The 22,198-nt window shown below is 43.4% G+C and overlaps 1 protein-coding gene across 1 annotated transcript; it reads right to left on the bottom strand.

The window, feature by feature from the left end:
• Positions 1-1,861: 1,861 nt before the first annotated feature.
• Positions 1,862-20,080, bottom strand: LOC311125308 (programmed cell death protein 4-like). Its single transcript, XM_084199359.1, has 12 exons — positions 20,037-20,080; positions 19,374-19,480; positions 18,648-18,959; positions 14,246-14,340; positions 13,959-14,072; positions 13,460-13,681; positions 6,973-7,070; positions 6,000-6,114; positions 3,694-3,801; positions 3,344-3,454; positions 2,795-2,934; positions 1,862-2,705 (listed from the first exon to the last, which is right to left on the bottom strand). The coding sequence occupies exons 2-12, from the start codon at positions 19,414-19,416 to the stop codon at positions 2,645-2,647; spliced, it is 1,419 nt and encodes a 472-aa protein (XP_084055485.1). The 5' UTR covers positions 19,417-19,480; positions 20,037-20,080; the 3' UTR covers positions 1,862-2,644.
• Between the last annotated feature and the right edge of the window lie 2,118 nt (positions 20,081-22,198).

Genomic DNA, 22,198 nt, shown 5'->3' with positions numbered 1-22,198 from the left:
TGTAGAGCCTAACTGGCATATATAAGCAGCGCGTGAGTTTCAAGTTTGGGGAAGATAATTTTCACCATAAAAATGCACCTTTATAATAAAATAATTTCATTTGCGGTCACTTTTGATAATGGTGTTTTCTGCTAATGGAACATTCGCGCTTATAGTCTACTACCATGTGCGCATTGCTGCGCTTATAATGTGAAGAAATACCCAAATAGTTTATCAACATTTTAAGCTAAATGTTCTGATCTGTTGCATCAATATGCACCTCAGAATTGGATAAGGACGCGCGCAGTTGGGTCCCGGATGTGTCGGTCTTAACTTGTAGCCTGTGAGAAAGACTTGATCACGTGACGGAGAGCCGTGTGAGTGACAGACGCTTCGGATTGCGCAGCACACTCAGGGAGAAGGGCACTACACAGCACACTCAGGGAGAAGGGCACTACACAGCACACTCAGGGAGAAAGGCACTACACAGCACTCCGGGCCGCAAAAGGAATGGAGTTTTTTAGGGTGCATTACGGCCACAAAGGGGATGCCGCCGTGAAATTCAAAGCATTATCAAGTGCTTGTCAAATTGTGAATGAGAGATTATTGGAGTGTGTACAGCCTGCGCAAAAAAACAAAGCAGAGCTCATGCCTTTCAAGTGACTTTTTTCATATCATAATTAGTCTCATCATGCAGCCTTACAATGTATTAAAAATCAAAACATATAGCCCAACGTTTGTAGAACAACTAAAGTTACATTAATAACCTCCCGAGTGGTGCAGTGGTCTAAGGCACTGCATCGCAGTGCTAGCTGTGCCACTAGAGATCCTGGTTCGAATCCAGGCTCGTAGCCGGCCGCGACCGGGAGACCCATGGGGCGGCGCACAATTGGCCCAGCGTCGTCCAGGGTAGGGGAGGGAATGGCTGGCAGGGATGTAGCTCAGTTGGTAGAGCATGGCGTTTGCAACGCCAAGGTTGTGGGTTCGATTCCCATGAGGGGCCAGTATGAAAAATATAAAAAATTATGTATGCACTCACTAACTGTAAGTCGCTCATGGATAAGAGCGTCTGCTAAATGACTAAAATGTAAATGTAAATTAAGCATATAGGAGTACCTATTTCTTTGTTAACCGCTCAACACAGAATAGCCGCATGTGTGCACTCTCATCGTTTTGAGAAAATATTTATATTTTATTCAGCTTTGTTCAATTGTATTCTTCATACTATAAAATAATTCCACGGAATTATAAGCAAATCTTGTCTGCTAAATGAACTAGTGTAGCCCACAACCATTTGGCATAGCCACATCAGGACCTAACATAAGGACAATTCGGAGTATGCTATTATTTTCTTCTGAAATAGACAATATTTTCTTCATATCATGCTTCTTTAGAACTGTCTAAAATAAATAATGGATTTATTGTGAAGGTGTAGGCTATATTACATGGATTTATTAGACTTTTAAAAATGTCTTGTAGGCTGTGTGTGGAAGCCAGGAGATGCTAAATGTGTTTGTTAATTAACGGTCAATTACCGTGAGACCGACAGTTATTTGCTTGACAATCACCGGCTGACAATTTCGTGACCGCCACAGCCCTAGCCACAGCCTAATATTGCAACATATCACTGTTGGCATCAATCTCTCATAATAGATTATTTTGATTGCTGAGAATGTATACTAGCCTTGTAAATGTTATTTCTGAGAGGAAAGTTGAATTGGAGTCTAGGTAAATGTAACATTTCTCTTGATGTTAGTTGTGAATAAGTTCTACAAATGAAACAACTATATTTATTTCCCCTTTATGACGGTACTAGATTTAGATCACACCATGATTCTCAAGTCCTCTTTCATCCACCCACACAGATACATTGATAATAGCATACATTTTGTATAGCAATTTATTGAACTTCAGACAAACCGGGAGCAATTAGACTTGGTACATTACTTCACAACAGTATTCCCCAAATATAAAAATAAACATTCTGGACACCATTTTGTTGTGAAATGATCGCAACCAGATCCCAATCTCTTAGCTTTAAACTAATTGAATGTGTTTTATTAATTGCCTTGAGTAATGACATCTGTCAGTAATTTAAAGGGGAGAAGAAAAAAACTCAAGCACAGCATAGAAATAGACTAGCCTGGTACCCAGATCTGTTTGTGCCATCTTGCACAAATTCCTATGGTAGAAGTTGTGTAAAACAGCACAAACAGATCTTGAAACCAGGCTAGAAACAGACAGCAGCTGGTGAGGGAAGGTATTGCTTTGAACCAACGATCTGCCCCCTTTTCATTATAAAGCTTTATGCACAAACCATTTAAATTCCTGTACAAATACTGCTTTTCATCTAGAACACAAGACAAAGGAGTGGCAGTGAAATAAATCAAGAGAAAATATAAAAACAACATGGAATGACTCGTTGAGGTTTGGCACTTTCTGGGTTTTAGCTTATACATGTATACTCAAACACCTTAGTGGTGTATCGTCTTAACTTTTCTTTAACTAAAGAACAAAGCGCCATTTTACGTTTTTTTTATTTGTTTTACATTCTTTCACTTAAGGAAAACAATAACAGTTTTGTACCCAACCATTATGACAAAATATGGATCATAGTAAAAAGTTGCTTCAGTTTTGCAGAACATCTCTGGCACAAAATGGCTCCTTAGTAGCTTTCCAGTTTGAAGCGACCGCCGTCCCCCTCGCTCACAAACCTCTTCCGGCCCCTGTGAAAATAGACAAAATCAGTACATCCACATCAATCATAAAACATGGATTTGTGTGTGTATGTAATAGCAAATGAAAAGATACTTACCGGCAAGGACAACGATCCCTCAGCTTTTCACCGATGACACCCGCACTGAAACTCTTGTCGACAAACTGCTCCAAGATGAAGTACGCACGGGGGACGTCGATGTTGATTTCAGCTATGTCCATGTAAACTCTTTCATATCCCTGCAAATAAGATAATTATCACGTCATTTTCAATGTACTTCCAATGAAAAAACAAAGTGTGGAACATTTTATAGATCAAATCAATGGTAAACAAAAATGCAGTGGATTGATAAATTGATTGGTTGATTTTTTAGGTACAAAGTAGTCCCCTGTAGCTGAGTTGGTAGAGCATGGCGCTTGCAACGCCAGGGTTGTGGGTTCGCTTCCCACGGGGGTCCAGTATGAAAAATGTATGCACTCACTAACTGTAAGTCGCTCTGGATAAGAGCGTCTGCTAAATGACTAAAATGTAAATGTAAGTATTATACAACACATTGGTCCTCAAACCACAGTACATCGTTTCAACACCAGGTGGCGCCATTGGCACTGCAGTAGTATAATGTGACCACTAGGTTGTGCCCAAGCTCACCCTTCTCATTTGGTCCACAGTGATGACGGAGGACACCCACAGAAACTTCAGCAGCTGCAGAACCATTTGGAACGTTCTCTCTCCTTTGGATTCCAGGACCATGACTATGGCCTATTGATAATAGGAAGAAAAGATGAATAACTTTTGTTACAATCAACTAAGGAAAATTCAGTATGTTTGTCAATTTATTTGATATTCTCAAGCAATACAACCCTCCATGGTAAATTGAACAGTGAGTACATTTCCAATGCACCTACAGGTAATACGTTCATATAAGATAATAATTACAGTTAACAAGTGAACATGAAAACTGTGGAAAGAAAAACAAGATAGCGGATGCCGTAAGTTACCTCATAGACAAACTCATGGTGGAAGTGTGGTACCTCCAGTTCTCTCAGACACCTCTCTGCTTCCTTGTTGTCTCCAGACAGGAGATACTCCTTCAGCAACAGGGTCATCTGATACAGAAAAGGGGATATCCAAAGTCAATGTATGCCCATTGTACACCTGAGGTTCATAGATAACAACAAAAGGCCTGCTCACAGATAGGGAATAGGAAGAATACATGAAACTAAGCCATAGTTCAGTAATGGCTGAGATGTTCAGGTGAAGGGTGGCTTGACCATTACGGCTACTCTGATGTATATGTGTCGATATCGTGATCACTGGAGACATCAGTGAAACTCTAAAGCGGGTCTTGATGACATCACCCTTCCATAGTGTAAGCTCAATTAAATTACATTAACTTACATTTGGAGAACAGACATGATTTAAATAGCTGTCATACATAGAGGACAGAGCATACAGAACACACACTTGAAAAACAGCTTTCAATCTACAGTGGGGAGAACAAGTATTTGATACACTGCCGATTTTGCAGGTTTTCCTACTTACAAAGCATGTAGAGGTCTGTAATTTTTATCATAGGTACACTTCAACTGAAAAATCCAGAAAATCACATTGTATGATTTTTAAGTAATTAATTTGCATTTTATTGCATGACATAAGTATTTGATCACCTACCAACCAGTAAGAATTCCGGCTCTCACAGACCTGTTAGTTTTTCTTTAAGAAGCCCTCCTGTTCTCCACTCATTACCTGTATTAACTGCACCTGTTTGAACTCGTTACCTGTATAAAAGACACCTGTCCACACACACTCAATCAAACAGACTCCAACCTCTCCACAATGGCCAAGACCAGAGCGCTGTGTAAGGACATCAGGGTTAAAATTGTAGACCTGCACAAGGCTGGGATGGGCTACAGGACAATAGGCAAGCAGCTTGGTTTAAAGTAATTAATTTGCTTTTTATTGCATGACATAAGTATTTGATACATCAGAAAAGAAGAACTTAATATTTGGTACAGAAACCTTTGTTTGCAATTACAGAGATCATACATTTCCTGTAGGTCTTGACCAGGTTTGCACACACTGCAGCAGGGATTTTGGCCCACTCCTCCATACAGACCTTCTCCAGATCCTTCAGGTTTCGGGGCTGTCGCTGGGCAATACGGACTTTCAGCTCCCTCCAAAGATTTTCTATTGGGTTCAGGTCTGGAGACTGGCTAGGCCACTCCAGGACCTTGAGATGCTTCTTACGGAGCCACTCCTTAGTTGCCCTGGCTGTGTGTTTCGGGTCGTTGTCATGCTGGAAGACCCAGCCACGACCCATCTTCAATGCTCTTACTGAGGGAAGGAGGTTGTTGGCCAAGATCTCGCGATACATGGCCCCATCCATCCTCCCCTCAATACGGTGCAGTCGTCCTGTCCCCTTTGCAGAAAAGCATCCCCAAAGAATGATTTTTCCACCTCCATGCTTCACGGTTGGGATGGTGTTCTTGGGGTTGTACTCATCCTTCTTCTTCCTCCAAACACGGCGAGTGGAGTTTAGACCAAAAAGCTCTATTTTTGTCTCATCAGACCACATGACCTTCTCCCATTCCTCCTCTGGATCATCCAGATGGTCATTGGCAAACTTCAGACGGGCCTGGACATGCGCTGGCTTGAGCGGGGGGACCTTGCGTGCGCTGCAGGATTTTAATCCATGATGGCGTAGTGTGTTACTAATGGGTTTCTTTGAGACTGTGGTCCCAGCTCTCTTCAGGTCATTGACCAGGTCCTGCTGTGTAGTTCTGGGCTGATCCCTCACCTTCCTCATGATTATTGATGCCCCACGAGGTGAGATCTTGCATGGAGCCCCAGACCGAGAGTGATTAACCGTCATCTTGAACTTCTTCCATTTTCTAATAATTGCGCCAACAGTTGTTGCCTTCTCACTAAGCTGCTTGCCTATTGTCCTGTAGCCCATCCCAGCCTTGTGCAGGTCTACAATTTTAACCCTGATATCCTTACACAGCGCTCTGGTCTTGGCCATTGTGGAGAGGTTGGAGTCTGTTTGATTGAGTGTGTGTGGACAGGTGTCTTTTATACAGGTAATGAGTTCAAACAGGTGCAGTTAATACAGGTAATGAGTGGAGAACAGGAGGGCTTCTTAAAGAAAAACTAACAGGTCTGTGAGAGCTTCCGTCTCTCACAGTTGAAGTGTACCTATGATAAAAATTACAGACCTCTACATGCTTTGTAAGTAGGAAAACCTGCAAAATCGGCAGTGTATCAAATACTTGTTCTCCCCACTGTATAAACGAGCAGGTCTCACCTCTCTGACGAGCTGGGTGACAGGTCTCTGACCCCCACCTGTTCCCCAGAGGTTGTGGATGCGCAGGCCGCCCATACCCATCTTCAACAGCACTGCCGCTCGCTCCAAGGCCGCCCTATATGGAAAAACACCCACTCCAGGAGTTAGTATGGACACACTCTTCTGTCATAATTCATTCAATCATCCATCTCTACCGCCCTCCTTCATGGAATGATCCTTCCCTTAGTCATTCATTCTTCTGCCCGTTTATACCCTCTCTCCCTCATTCCAAACTCCCATAAACCATCTCTCAAGGGATGTATAGTTCTCTCAATGCATTCATAGAATGGAGTATTTCATTACATAAACTCTGCCTAGCAACAAGCCAACTCAACTATTCTGTAAACCATGTATGACACTCCCCCAAAAGCTTCACTCATTGTTCTCTGTGAATACACCCACGAAATTACAAGCTGAAACACTAACGTAACAATCCAGGGGTTCCCAAACTTTTTGGGGCCGGGGACCCCTTTTGTGATAGCAAATTCATCAGGTACACCCTCAATATCAGAACATCACTCCAACTTTAGAGTGCGATAAAAAATTGCATACAGGGAGTTGTACTATGATTGCTGCATCGCATGCCAAGTCTCAGGCCCTGGAAAATAACATTTTAAAGGCCACCCTCTGCATCGGAGAGAACATTTTGCTGTTTTAAAGCTAATTTCCAGCAACTCTACACATTTTGCCATGGGGCAAACAATTTTGCAGTTGAGTTGAAAAACTGGTATTGAGTTGAAAACTGGATCATTGATGGAGTATTGTGTATCCCTGTGAGCCTCCCAGGCCCTGTTGTGCATATATATATATATAGATATAGATATAGATATAGATAGATAGATAGTAAACCAACTCGACAACATTTCCATGACCATACCACATAGAAATGCGAGAAGGAGTTTCGTGTTTAACAAATAATGACGCCAACACATACCTTGCATGTACACAGTCGACTCTCCCCTTGTAGCCGTCTAAGTAGCTCTTGGAGAGGATCTTGTCTTTGACAGCCCGGGCAATAAATTGGCCGACGAGCTGAAAGACAAAATAAAACACTTAACACACACTGAAGGGCACTGGTCTCGAAACACAGTTATTATCATTGGAACCTCTGTGGTCCACCCAAACCTACAGAACAGGAAGTTAGCTCTGCAAACAAAGAAATCTAAATAAAAAGAGGGCAGACTGAACTGTTGCCAAATAGCATGCCCATGGGCCTGAAATATCTTGACTGCAGCATGGAGTTCAATGTCATCTATTTGGAAATGAAGTATCACAAACACATGTAGGCGTAACTGCATAGCCATAAACCATTTATTACAGTACAATACACATTTTATAACCTAATTTGATAATGAGTTACTGCATAAGCAAATATAGACAATAAATCGCCTACATTTAGCATCAAAGTAGGCCAATGGAGAGACCAGAGGCTGGATGGATGAGTAAAAACTTGTGTTGTTTGGGATGAGGTGACAGTGGAAGTGTTTGTTGACATGACTCAGAGAGATGAGAGATATAGAGAAAGCGACGGGGGGGGGGGGGGGAAAGAGCCAGAGAAAAAGAGCTGGCCTTGCTGTTCTGGACTGGACAAAGCCTGTTGCTAACAAGCCATTGTGTCTGTGCAGACAACAGAGCTCTAAACTCATCTGACCAGAACCAGTCTGGAAAGAGAGAGAGGGATGAGGGAGAGACTACACAGGCAGGGGGAAGAACAGAGAGAGAGACAGCACAGCCAGGGGGAAGAACAGAGGGAGAGAGACTACACAGCCAGGGGGAAGAACAGAGAGAGAGACAGCACAGCCAGGGGGAAGAACAGAGAGAGAGACTGCACAGCCAGGGGGAAGAACAGAGAGAGAGACAGCACAGCCAGGGGGAAGAACAGAGAGAGAGAGACAGCACAGCCAGGGGGAAGAACAAGAGAGAGAGACTACACAGCCAGGGGGAAGAACAGAGAGAGAGACAGCACAGCCAGGGGGAAGAACAGAGGGAGAGAGACTACACAGCCAGGGGGAAGAACAGAGAGAGAGACAGCACAGCCAGGGGGAAGAACAGAGGGAGAGACAGCACAGCCAGGGGGAAGAACAGAGGGAGAGAGACAGCACAGCCAGGGGGAAGAACAGAGAGAGAGACTGCACAGCCAGGGGGAAGAACAGAGAGAGAGACTGCACAGCCAGGGGGAAGAACAGAGAGAGAGACAGCACAGCCAGGGGGAAGAACAGAGAGAGAGAGACAGCACAGCCAGGGGGAAGAACAGAGAGAGAGAGACAGCACAGCCAGGGGGAAGAACAGAGAGAGAGACTGCACAGCCAGGGGGAAGAACAGAGAGAGAGACTGCACAGCCAGGGGGAAGAACAGAGAGAGAGACAGCACAGCCAGGGGGAAGAACAGAGGGAGAGACAGCACAGCCAGGGGGAAGAACAGAGGGAGAGAGACAGCACAGCCAGGGGGAAGAACAGAGAGAGAGACTGCACAGCCAGGGGGAAGAACAGAGAGAGAGACAGCACAGCCAGGGGGAAGAACAGAGAGAGAGAGACAGCACAGCCAGGGGGAAGAACAGAGAGAGAGAGACAGCACAGCCAGGGGGAAGAACAGAGAGAGAGACTGCACAGCCAGGGGGAAGAACAGAGAGAGAGACTGCACAGCCAGGGGGAAGAACAGAGAGAGAGACAGCACAGCCAGGGGGAAGAACAGAGAGAGAGAGACAGCACAGCCAGGGGGAAGAACAGAGAGAGAGAGACAGCACAGCCAGGGGGAAGAACAGAGAGAGAGAGACAGCACAGCCAGGGGGAAGAACAGAGAGAGAGAGACAGCACAGCCAGGGGGAAGAACAGAGAGAGAGAGACAGCACAGCCAGGGGGAAGAACAGAGAGAGAGAGACAGCACAGCCAGGGGGAAGAACAGAGAGAGAGAGACAGCACAGCCAGGGGGAAGAACAGAGAGAGAGAGAGACAGCACAGCCAGGGGGAAGAACAGAGAGAGAGAGAGACAGCACAGCCAGGGGGAAGAACAGAGAGAGAGAGAGACAGCACAGCCAGGGGGAAGAACAGAGAGAGAGAGAGACAGCACAGCCAGGGGGAAGAACAGAGAGAGAGAGAGAGACAGCACAGCCAGGGGGAAGAACAGAGAGAGAGAGACAGCACAGCCAGGGGGAAGAACAGAGAGAGAGAGACAGCACAGCCAGGGGGAAGAACAGAGAGAGAGAGACAGCACAGCCAGGGGGAAGAACAGAGAGAGAGAGACAGCACAGCCAGGGGGAAGAACAGAGAGAGAGAGACAGCACAGCCAGGGGGAAGAACAGAGAGAGAGAGACAGCACAGCCAGGGGGAAGAACAGAGAGAGAGAGACAGCACAGCCAAGGGGAAGAACAGAGAGAGACAGCACAGCCAGGGGGAAGAACAGAGAGAGAGAGACAGCACAGCCAGGGGGAAGAACAGAGAGAGAGAGACAGCACAGCCAGGGGGAAGAACAGACAGAGAGAGACAGCACAGCCAGGGGGAAGAACAGAGAGAGAGAGACAGCACAGCCAGGGGGAAGAACAGAGAGAGAGAGACAGCACAGCCAGGGGGAAGAACAGAGAGAGAGAGACAGCACAGCCAGGGGGAAGAACAGAGAGAGACTGCACAGCCAGGGGGAAGAACAGAGAGAAAGACAGCACAGCCAGGGGGAAGAACAGAGAGAGAGAGACAGCACAGCCAGGGGGAAGAACAGAGAGAGAGAGACAGCACAGCCAGGGGGAAGAACAGAGAGAGAGAGACAGCACAGCCAGGGGTAAGAACAGAGAGAGAGAGACAGCACAGCCAGGGGGAAGAACAGAGAGAGAGAGAGACAGCACAGCCAGGGGGAAGAACAGAGAGAGAGACAGCACAGCCAGGGGGAAGAACAGAGAGAGAGAGACAGCACAGCCAGGGGGAAGAACAGAGAGAGAGAGACAGCACAGCCAGGGGGAAGAACAGAGAGAGAGACAGCACAACCAGGGGGATGAACAGAGAGAGAGAGACAGCACAGCACAGCCAGGGGGAAGAACAGAGAGAGAGCGTGGCTTTGTGGGGAAGTGAGAGAGAGAGTAGGAGGACAGACAAATGAGAGAGAGAGAAAGTGAGAGAGAGGGAGGGATGATGAATAACCCTTTTAGCAGCCTCCTACGCTGAGCTAGCATTTTGTGCCTGGCGCTGCGGAGACAATGAGGCGAGAGATCGCATGTCTGCTCTGTGTGGACGGGAAGAAAAGAGCTGAAACTCCCCATCTCTCTCTCTCTCTCACAGATTGAACCACAGACAGTCATCTACAGTAAACAGTACCACAGTGTTATTCAGTTGTGTAAATTACTTAAGTAAAATACTTTAAAGCACTACTTAAGTAGTTTTTGGGGTATCTTTACTTTACTATTTATATATATTTACTTCACTACATTCCTAAAGAACATAATGTACTTTTAACTCCATACATTTTCCCACCCAGAAGTACTCGTTACATTTTGAATGCTTAGCAGGACAGGAAAATGGTCCAATTCACACACTTATCAAGAGAACATCCCTGGTCATCAATACTGCCTCTGATCTGGTGGACTCACTAAACACAAATGCTTAATTTGTAAATTATGTCTGAGTGTTGGAGTGTGCCCCTGGCTATCAGTAAATAAATGTATATATTTTTTTATGGTGCTGTCGGGTTTGCTTACTAAACAAATTTACTTTTGATACTTAAGTATATTTAAAACCAAATACTTTTAGACTTCTACTCAAGTAGTATTTTACTGGGTGACTTTCACTTTTACATGAGTCACTTTCTATTAAGGTATCTTTACTTTTACGCATGTCTGAAAATTGGGTACTTTTTCCACCACTGGTGTTATTCCCATCTGTCTGTTTCACCACAGCTAGTATCAGACCTGGGTTCAAAGACTATTTGAAATATTTTGAAATACTTCAACTGGGCTTGATTGAGCTTGCCTGGCGCAGTGGAACGGAACACACAGAAAGTGCAACCCCTGTCCACCTGGCACTCTAGGCAGTCTAAAGCAAATGTATTTGAAAGTATTTCAAATACTGTTTGAACCCAGCTCTGTTATGCACACAGGGTACAGTACATCAACATCCATCCCACACAGTAGTGACACTGTATTTGGGACAAATCATTCACTAAACCCTAAACCTCAACTAAATCTTGTAATGAAAAATGTGGAAATGTAGCAAGTTGAGGTGCTTTGAGTAACCCTGGATTGTAAACTGTCATGGTAAAAACATATTGATACAACAGTAGCTAAAATGGGGAGAAGTCTGTCCATAATAAAGCGCTGCTCTGCCTTCTTAACAACACTATCAACAAGGCAGGTGCCACAAAGAGGGACTTAGGAAAATTACAATTGGCTCAGAACAGGGCAGCACGGCTGGCCCTTAAAAGTACACGGGGAGCTAACATTAATGATATGCATGTCAATCTCTCATGGCTCAAAGTGGAAGAGAGATTGACTTCATCACTACTTGTTTTTGTAAGAAGTGTTGACAAGCTGAATGTACCGAGCTGTCTGTTTAAACTACCAGCACACAGCTCAGACACCCATGCATACCCCACAAGACATGCCACCAGAGGTCTCTTCACAATTCCCAAAGTCCAGAACAGACTATGGGAGGCGCACAGTATTACATAGAGCCATGACTACATGGAACTCTATTCCACATCAGGTAACTGATGCAAGCAGTAGAATCAGATTTTTAAAAAACAGGTAAAAATACAACTTATGGAACAGCGGGGACTGTGAAGAGATACACAGGTACAGACACGCATACGCACACAAGCGCTAGCACACGCACTCTACACACACATACATTGTAATATTGTTGTATGGTGGTATTATACATTTTGTATTGTAGATATGTAGTGGTGTAATAATGTTTTATCTTTTGTTTTTTATGTAATGTAAGTGCCTTAATGTGTTTGGACCCCAAGAAGAGTAGCTGCTGCCTTGGCAACAGCTAATGGGGATCCCTAATAAATACCAAAGAATCCCATGTTTGAACAGTGCGTGTGACGGTTTACAGTCGCGATAGGAACTGTCAGATGGCTAAAGTAACTGTGAATCTCTTTTACTTCTTTTATGACACGCATATGGAATTTCAGAACAAAACATATGCGTTCCGTTCTGAGATACACTGCTCCGGTTTGCATGCAGAACAGAACACAGAACATACAGTGCCTTCGGAAAGTATTCAGACTCCCTGACTTTTTCCACATTTTGTTAGGTTACAGCCTTATTCTAAAATTGATAAAATAAAATAAAAAATTTCGATTTTCTTTGTGCAAATGTATGAAAATAAAAAACATAACGGAAATAACACATTTACATAAGTATTCAGACCCTTTACTCAGTACTTTGTTGAAGCACCTTTGGCAGCAATTACAGCCTTGAGTCTTCTTGGGTATGACGCTACAAGCTTGGCACACCTGTATTTGGGGAGTTTCTCCCATTCTTCTCTGCAGATCCTCTCAAGCTCTGTCAGGTTGGATGGGGAGCGTTGCTGCCCAGCTATTTTCAGGTCTCTCCATAGATGTTCGATCAGGTTTAAGTCTGGGCTCTGGCTGGGCCACTCAAGGACATTCAGAGACTTGTCCCGAAGCCACTCCTGTGTTGTCTTGGCTGTTTGCTTAGGGTTGTTGTCCTGTTGGAAGGTGAACCTTCGCCCCAGTCTGTGGTCCTGAGAGCTGTGGAACAGGTTTTCATCAAGGATCTCTCTGTACTTTGCCTCGATCCTGACTAGTCTCCCAGTCCCTGCCGCTGAAAAACATCCCCACCGCATGATTATGCCACCACCATGCTTCACTGTAGGGATGGTGCCAGGTTTCCTCCAGATGTGGCATTCAGGCCAAAGAGTTCAATCTTGGTTTCATCAGACTAGAGAATCTTGTTTCTCATGGTCTGAGAGTCTTTAGGTGCCTTTTGGCAAACTCCAAGCGGGCTGTCATGTGCCTTTTACTGAGGAGTGGCTTCTGTCTGTCCACTCTACCATAAAGGCCTGATTGGTGGAGTGCTGCAGAGATGGTTGTCCTTCTGGAAGGTTCTCCCATCTCCACAGAGGAACTCTAGAGCTCTGTCAGAGTGACCATCGGGTTCTTGGTCACCTCCCTGACCAAGCCCCTTCTCCCCCGATTGCTCAGTTTGCGCATTGTCATTATGGGGTATTGTTTGTAGATTGCTGAGGATTTTGTTTTCGTTAATCCATTTTAGAATAAGGCTGTAATGTAACAGAATGTGGGGTCTGAATACTTTCCGAAGGTACTGTATACACACTGCAGTGTGCCTGCTAAGTCACTCAAACATTCACAAGGACACAGTCCTACACATTGGCCTCCACGGTCGGTTAGACATTTTCACAGATACATCCACACACTTCTATTCTTAGACGGTGCGATATCACACACACTACCTGAGGGGCTCCAGGTGTGTCCAACACCAGGTCAGGCAGCTCCCTGAGTAACTTGTCAAAGGAGCTCTCCACGTCTTTACGGCTCAGCACGCGGCCACACAGGTCCGTCAACAGCCTGGACGTCAGCTCTCTGTGGCTGGCCTTAGCCTCCAGGGCCAGGCTCACAGCCAGCATGGGCACCCCGCTAGACATGGAGCCCAGGTTGAGTTCACCCAGGAGCTCCTATGGAGGGGAGAGAGGGGGATGGGTGTTGGTCAGATGGAATACAGAGTTGGTCATGGGGAGAGAGAGGGTATTGGCCAAGAAGAGGGCGTGGGCTCATAGGTCATAGGGTCAAATCATCAGAGAAGAAGAACATAGCTACATCCTTCAGAATTAACTCAGACTACAGTCAGATCAAATAAAAGGCAGAAGCAGGTCCACCAGTGATTAGGAAATGGAAAGCGCCCTAAACACAGAACACTACAGCCAACTCAAATAACCGTTGAAATGAACCTACCGCTACTTCATTGGTGTCGCCGTGTTCAAAGTATTCCTGCACGATGGGAATGAGCGTCTTCTCAAAGTCACCTTCCTCCAGCGGAGGGACCACCGTCTCATACACACAGTTCTCCTGTAGAGGACACAACAGAAAGCAGAACAATGAAGCCGATCAAGATTGGATACCAAAAAACTTGTATAGTGTACTTAAGGGCTGAGTTGTTTCATGAGCAGGTAAAACTCAGCATCCTAACCGTACTGTACCTAACTCAGAGGGTCAGAGGTCCAATATAAATGGTCCAATACCTGAGCTTCGTCATAGTTGGGGTCTTTGACGTCGACCTCATCCAGGTCATACACTTCTCCAGGTGGGCCCCACACCCCTTTGCCCCCCGCGCCACCTGACCAACAGACAAAAAACAAGGTCAATGCCAGTGATGTTTTCAAAACAGAAACAACATTTTCATGGTGCAAAATAGTTTAAATCTGTGGAAAAACAACGTACAAATCATAATCTGGCAGTGTGATTTAAAGATGTATGAAAAAAAAAAAATTGTTCACTAACTGTAAGTCGCACTGGATAAGAGCGTCTGCTAAATGGCTAAAATTTAAGATGCAATATGCAGAAATCGCTCCGCCATTTCCTGGTTGCTAAAATTCTAAATAAATAGTTTGCTTAATTTCAGTTTATGTGACAAAACAAGCAATTATAGTGTAGAGAATCATTGTACCATCTAAACCGCTGTGAAGTATCTTTTCCATAACCAAAAATATTGTATTTTCAACTGTTTGAAGCTGGTGTACAAAACGCAAAAACAAAACTTAAGAACAGGAACCATAGAAATATCCACATATACTGAACAAAAATATAAACGCAAAAATATTGTATTTTCAACTGTTTGAAGCTGGTGTACAAAACGCAAAAACAAAACTTAAGAACAGGAACCATAGAAATATCCACATATACTGAACAAAAATATAAACATGGGACCAACAATATAAAGTGTTGGTCCCATGTTTCATGAGCTGAAAAAAAAAATCCCAGAAATGTTCCATACGCACAAAAAAGCATATTTCTCTCAAAAATGTGTACAAATTTGCTTACATCCTGTTAGTGAGCATTTGTCCCATGCCAATATAATCCATCCACCTGACAGGTGTTGCATAACAAGAAGCTGATTAAGCAGCATGATCATTACACAGGTGCACCTTGTACTGGGGACAATAAAAGGCCACTCTAAAATGTGCAGTTTTGTCACATAACACAATGCCACAGACGTCTCAAGTTGAGGGAACGTGCAATTAGCAAGCTGACTGCACAAATGTCCACCAGAGCTGTTGCCAGAGAATTGAATGTTAACATAAACCGCCTCCAACGTTGTTTTAGAGAATTTGGCAGTACGTCCAACAGGCCTCACAACCGCAGACCACGTGTCACCACGCCAGACCAGGACCTCTACAGCCGGCTCTTCACCTGCGGGATCGTCTTGAGACCAGCCACCCGGATTGCTGATGAAACTGAGGAGTATTTCTGTCTGTAATAAAGCCCTTTTGTGGGGAAAAACTCATTCTGATTGGTTGGGCCTGGCCCTCCCAGGCCCACCTATGGCTGCACCCCTGCCCAGTCATGTAAAATCCATAGATTAGGGCCTAATTAATTTATTTCAATTGACTGATTTCCTTATATGAACTGTAACTCAGTAAAAAAATTTAAATGTTTGTTTATATTTTTGTTCAGTATAGAAATAGCCACATAGAATGCTCCTTTCTTCAGCAATGTGCGTTATAAAAATGCCACTATTGAGGTATTGCTCAGATTAGGGTGAAGTTGTCCCTACACATTGGTCTCAGGGCAGTTTTGCATTTCCCCCACTAAGGGTTAAGGTTAGGATTTAGGGAAGGCAAGCTGATCCTAGATCTGCATCACCCCAGAGCTTTCAAAACATACTACTAACCAGTAGCCTATATGTGGTCACCTATAGCTGGAGTGGGTTTACATCACAATGCAGCCTACATTTGAACAGCACACAAACACTGTACTGACAAAGGAAAGAAGGAAGGTCAACAGTACCCTATGTACAATATACAGGAAGGCACACACACACGGTCTGTGATTTTGACAGGATGTCTCCAATTCAACTGAAGTGAAACACTGAAAAGCACCTTCAGTTCAAAAGGCTTTTCTCCAGGAAGACACAGAGAGCATATGACGTCATAGACAGAGCTCATCATGGAAATGATACTACTGATCGCGGAAACCAATATGAAACATTACAACAAACAGGAACTGGCCTAACTATAGAGGGGAATAGATCAATTATATATAAACAAATCAGATTTCCTACAGACCTTTTATTTATCCATACCACTATGGTGGGCCTATAACTAGACAGGAAAAAGTGGTGAGCACAAAAATACCTATAGTGTGTGTTGGACTGTATAGCACGTCCTATAGAGGGTGTTGGACTGTATAGCACGTCCTATAGAGGGTGTTGGACTGTATAGCACGTCCTATAGAGGGTGTTGGACTGTATAGCACGTCCTATAGAGGGTGTTAACTTTAAAGGCTCAACTGCTGACATAAACCACATATTTTAAAAGGGTAATTCCTCATTAGTAAGTGTTACACAAAGCCACATCTGTTGGTGGCTCTGTAGAAACAGATTGCCAGTCTATTTATGAAGAGACCCATTTCCAAAGCAGCTCAGCTTGTCTAGGCCTACATGTTTTAACCCCCCTCCCCTATAAGTCCCACCCAGTGTGAGTGTGTTATGTGGAGGCTATGTGTGTGTTATATTCCTCCTGTATATAGCTCTGCCCCTTTAGAATGTTGTCTGTGCCATGGCTGATTCTGGAACATCATGTACCTACTACCCTTGTTGCCCTGCGAGATTCCACCCATAGAATAGTTTCTGTTATGCTTCCAAAACGTTACACAACTTGAACTTTTACAGGAGCCCCTAAACCACAGCGGGACCTAGACTGTGTTCCAAATGGCACCCTATTCCCTTTAATATAGTGAATAGGGTGCCATTTGGGACAAATGCCCAGGCATTTACATTGACATCATGGCCCAGTTCTTTGGTTACATAACTCAAATACATCTGTGCCAAGATACTATGGTTCATTTCTATCAGAAAATAACTAACTGTACTGTGCTTCTGCAAGATGTTATGTTGGCAGTGGGGACTGACATCATCAAACAAGGCCAAGAAAGATACTGCGGTTTCTTTTTATCAGATAAGAACCGAACTAACCAGGGCCTGACCTGTATTCAAAAAGTGTCCCAGAGTATGAGTGCTGATCTAGGATCTGATTCCCACCTTTCCACATAATCATATTCATTATGATCTAAAAAGGCTAAACTGATCCTTTATCAGCACTCCTACTCTGAACGTCACTGTCAATATGGGCCCAGAGGACAAATAGCTGGGGGTACGGCAAGGTGCTCTGACTACATCTCCCTATATAGTGTAATACTTTGACCAGGGCCCATAGGGATCTGTGCACTATATAGAGAATAGGGTGTAATTTGGGACACATGCTTTGACTCTGCTGAGAAGCAGCTTCCTCTCTGTTCTACATGCATGACGCTTCAGCAGTTATTTATAAGGTGATTAAAGAGTAGTAAATAGCTTATCACAAGGAAGATTAATATGCATGCAACTATAAGATTCAAAGGAGTCACTTGTGTTATTGGTAAACAAGCTAGGCTAGTTGGAGATATTGGCCAAGGGGTCATGGGAAGGTGAGGTGATGTTATCTACAACAAACCGCCATGCTCTTGCTATCTATAGTTTACTTTATTGCTTAGTTTGCATGTCTTTGGACAAATGCTCAATCTTGTTTCAGTTATCCAAGTCTGTTAGACCAAGAGCCATTGAAAAAAAAGCCTTCAGCGGATGGATACCAAAAGGACATAAGAGGGGTGTTAATATAAGTGAGTGTGATCGGATCAGGCTCACCTTGCCATTTGTTTACATAATTGGTTTACTACTGGGCTGGCAGTTGGAAAGGCAGGGACAGCGAGAGATCTCTCGGGGACTAGGTCACGTGTAGCCTTGATTCCAGCCAACAAGAATATGGTGTGATCTCTGGTCACGCAAGACTAGGACACACCATATTGTAACTCCGTAGGCAATGATAGGCTATTCCTTGAAGCATGTTTTTGCTCAAAACACAAATAGACTAACTTGTTGCTTATCAATTAATGCAGCAACAGTATTACGCCTGTTTGGTATTACATTATTCTAGCAATGTTAACACCTTATTACATAACGTCCCATTACTAGTCTTCGGTAGACTTCTATGGTCTTCCCTTCCCTCGCCGTGACTTCACGTGATCACAAGTAGGCCTATGTTAACAACACGTTATTACATAACCACATAAATAGTCCCTCCCCATACCTTTCTCTGGTAGTCCTCTTCCCTTCCTTTTAACATGATATGTTATTAACATCTACATATCTCCCCATACCTTTCTCTGGTAGTCCTCTTCCCTTCCCTTTAACATGATATGTTATTAACATCTACATATCTCCCCATACCTTTCTCTGGTAGTCCTCTTCCCTTTCCTTTAACATAATATGTTATTAACATCTACATAACTCCCCATACCTTTCTCTGGTAGTCCTCTTCCCTTCCCTTTAACATTTACATTTTAGTCATTTAGCAGATATATTATTAACATCTACATTTCTCCCCATACCTTTCTTTGGTAGTCCTCTTCCCTTCCCTGCCCGTGACTTCCTGTCCAGCAGTTTGCTCTTGGGGCTGGTGGGGGGTACGGTGCCGTTGGTGCCCCGGGAGGGGTCCCCATTATCACTAAACGAGTCCCCTCTCCCAGAGTCTCTAGAAGAAGTCTTCCTCAGCCTCCTCTTCGCTTTGGCTTTGAGACGGGCCTCGTGGATACTGTTAGGTGCCGAAATCCAGTTGCCATTTATTTCGTTCTTGATGTTTTTGGTGATAATGCCATTCTCCTCTTCGCCCGAAAGGAAGGAGTCGCTCAGATCGTCTGCATCTGTTGGTGGGGGATGAAGGAGGTGGTGAGAGACAAGGTAAGATGGCAGTTTGACCAGAACAAACTCTATTGGCAGTTTGACTGATTGACCAGAACAAACTCTATTTGCAGATGTTCTATTTCATAACAGAGGTTATGGGTAACGATAAGGTAATTTGATGTTCGCAATGCATTATGAATTGAATAGGGTTTAGATCCCAAGTTTTGTAGTATGAATGCATCATTCCATTTATAATTGAACCATAAACTATTTGTTATGCTTGACCATATACAATGTAAGGCCAGCAGAATAAAAATCATGATCAGTGGTTACAGAAAAAGCAGCAGTCACTGCAAATTAGAATCACCAGTAATCACTGAGCTACTTCCGCATCAAAAGTCCAGACAGACTACAGACTGGTAAAGATAACTTACCAAGGGGGTTAGCGTTTAGCCATGCCTCGCAGTCAGTTGCCATTGTTTTAAAACGGGGATTTGGAGCAGCGGAAATGCGTTCAAATTTGTAAAAATTCTGCAGACACCTGAAATTATAAAATAACGTTTCAATTAATTTTGATGTGCATTCATTTCATTGGCACAACATCAACATGTCCAGACAAGCCCCCTCACATCCCTCCCCCCTGACCTAATTCATGCATTGATAACCGATAATCGTTAATCTCCAGACTAAATACAAATCTGTCAACAAATGTTTTTGGACAGCAGCAAAGCAAATCACTTTTTGCAAGCTCCTGCTGCTACGACGCACCACAACTACGCAGGCAAAACAATGACCGCATCGTTGTGCTGAAATCATTGACGAGAAATTACACGATAAAAGAAAAAAGGTAAGTATTGAAACAATAAGAGGTAAATACTGCTTAAAGTTGATGTACTCTATATATAATTCATATTTCAGTGATAATTTGTATCTCCGTTATTAGTTTAGCCGTTATCACAAAGTTGAAGGCTGCCTCGCTCGGTTGTTGTCACTTTGCAGCCCAAGCGACGGGAAAATGCACGACAACAACAAAGCCAGCTATCATTTATCGTCGACTTAGAAAAACAGTTCCATAATATCATGCATTAGCTGTCTACCTCTTGAGTGTCAAAAGTCCAAAGGAAAATGACTGAACGTGTCTGCCGTTGAAGCTGTAAATTGATGTGGGTTTAAATGCTGTTGTTTTTGTGTTGTATACCCAGCAACACTTTGGCATAGAATTGTGTTTGAGATATCCGATTGGCTTAACTAGCAGACGTGTTGTAAAAAGGTCACCAATCAAAATCCCGGATGAGATCTGGCTTCTCGTATTTTCTGTAGGGTCGAGTTCCTAATGATCTAGTGCTGCCCCTATCGTTGGAGTTGCAGAGTAGCAACAAAACGTTTGTGTAAAACACTATTACTGTATTAACGACTTATAATAAGCCTTTTTGTGTTGGAAAAAGGGTAAAATAACTCTCATTGTTGTATTTGACACCCAACAAAAATAGGCTAAGTCCCAAATTGTGCAATTTTAGACCCGAAACTAGCTAGAACATTTTGTTCACTATAGTGTAGGCCAGGGGTTCTCAAACGTTTTGAAGCCTGGGACCCCTTGTGATAGCAAATTCATCAGGGACCCCCTCATAATCAGAACACAACTCGAGTGAGATAAAAAAAAAAAATAGCATACAAGGAGTTCTACTATGACTGGCAGTGCATGGCCAGACGAACCAAGTCTCGGCACTGGGAAGGAACATTTTAAAGGCCCATCTGTTGGCATCGGAGAGGACATTTAGCAGTTTTCAAGCAAATTTCCTGCAATTCTGCACATTTTGTCATGGGGCAGAGAGATTTTTTTGTTTTGCATCTTTAAAGCTAATATCCTGCAATTCTACACATTTCGCCAAGAGGCAAAGATAAAACTTTGCAGTTTTGAAGTTTAAATTACAGTGCATTTATGTAAAAAATACACGGCCCCCACATTAAGAACCCCTGGTTTAGGCTACTGTATTGTACATCCTATACATGGACAACATGTACAGTACAATATGCATGTTTGAGTCAGTACACGTAATGTACAGCCAGTGCAATCAACTATACATCTATCCTCACCCCACCCAAATAGTTTTTTTCAACGTCTCATATTCACATACTGAAACACTTCTAATGTTACTTGTATGTAACCAGTTGTTACATACCAGTCCTGTGAAACTGTCCCAATATAGATATGTTAGTAATACACAGTTTACCTTGTATCTACTTACAGAGTAGAGACAGACTACTTTTCCCCATTTCAAAACTTATAGCAATGTGTTCTGTAAATGAAAAAAGTCCAATTGATTATACATAACAATTTGTTACTGGGAAACTGTCCAAAGATAGATAGTTTATTATATAATTTTTCCTATTTGACTGTAATGTGTATTGTCAATGATAAAGTCCAAGAGTGCAATTGACTTGACAAAGTCTGTGCTATCGAAAGGAATCATCATTATACAATTAGTTTGTCCTCTGTAGCTCAATTGGTAGAGCATGGCGCTTGTAACGCCAGGGTAGTGGGTTCGATCCCCGGGACCACCCATACGTAAAAATTTATGCACACATGACTGTAAGTCGCTTTGGATAAAGCATCTGCTAAATGGCATATTATTATTATTATTATTATTATTACTATTATTATTATTATTATTATTATTATTATTATTATTATAGTTTGGTCTGACAAGTGTAATATCCTACCTTAACACCTGGGGGCGCTCCCCTCAAACAGTAGAAAGTCACAACGCCCCATGCACATGAAAGTAGCCGTTTTTCTCATCCTCAAGGATTTTATTTATGCACGTTGTCTTATACTGTGTTTTGCTTCTCCAAATTGTCTAATAACCTAAACTAATTATTTTGCATCCCATTATTCAATGGGAGAAAATAGAGAAAATAGCTAAATTGGTGCCTAACTGCAACACAAGTTTGCATAGCTTCAATAACACATACACCACAGGTGGTTGGTGGCACTTTAATTGGGGAGGATGGGCTCGTGGTAATGGCTGGAGTGGAATCAGTGGAATGGTATCATATACATCAAATACATGGTTTTCATGTGTTTGATGTCATTCCATTTGCTCCATTCCAGCCATTATTATGAGTCGTCCTCTCCTTAGCTGCCCCCACTGATACACTAACAGCTTTCTCTCTTAAAATGTTTATTCAAATGTTTGCATCAGAAAATAACCATAAGAAAAGTTCAACAAAATCTTAAACACAATCTTAAAACAATCTT

This window comes from Coregonus lavaretus, assembly GCF_964263955.1.
Source record: "Coregonus lavaretus genome assembly, contig: HAP1_SCAFFOLD_255, whole genome shotgun sequence".
Classification (NCBI taxonomy): Eukaryota; Metazoa; Chordata; class Actinopteri; order Salmoniformes; family Salmonidae; genus Coregonus; species Coregonus lavaretus.
Note: the sequence above shows the minus strand (reverse complement) of the source record. Positions and strands in the feature narration are given on the sequence as shown.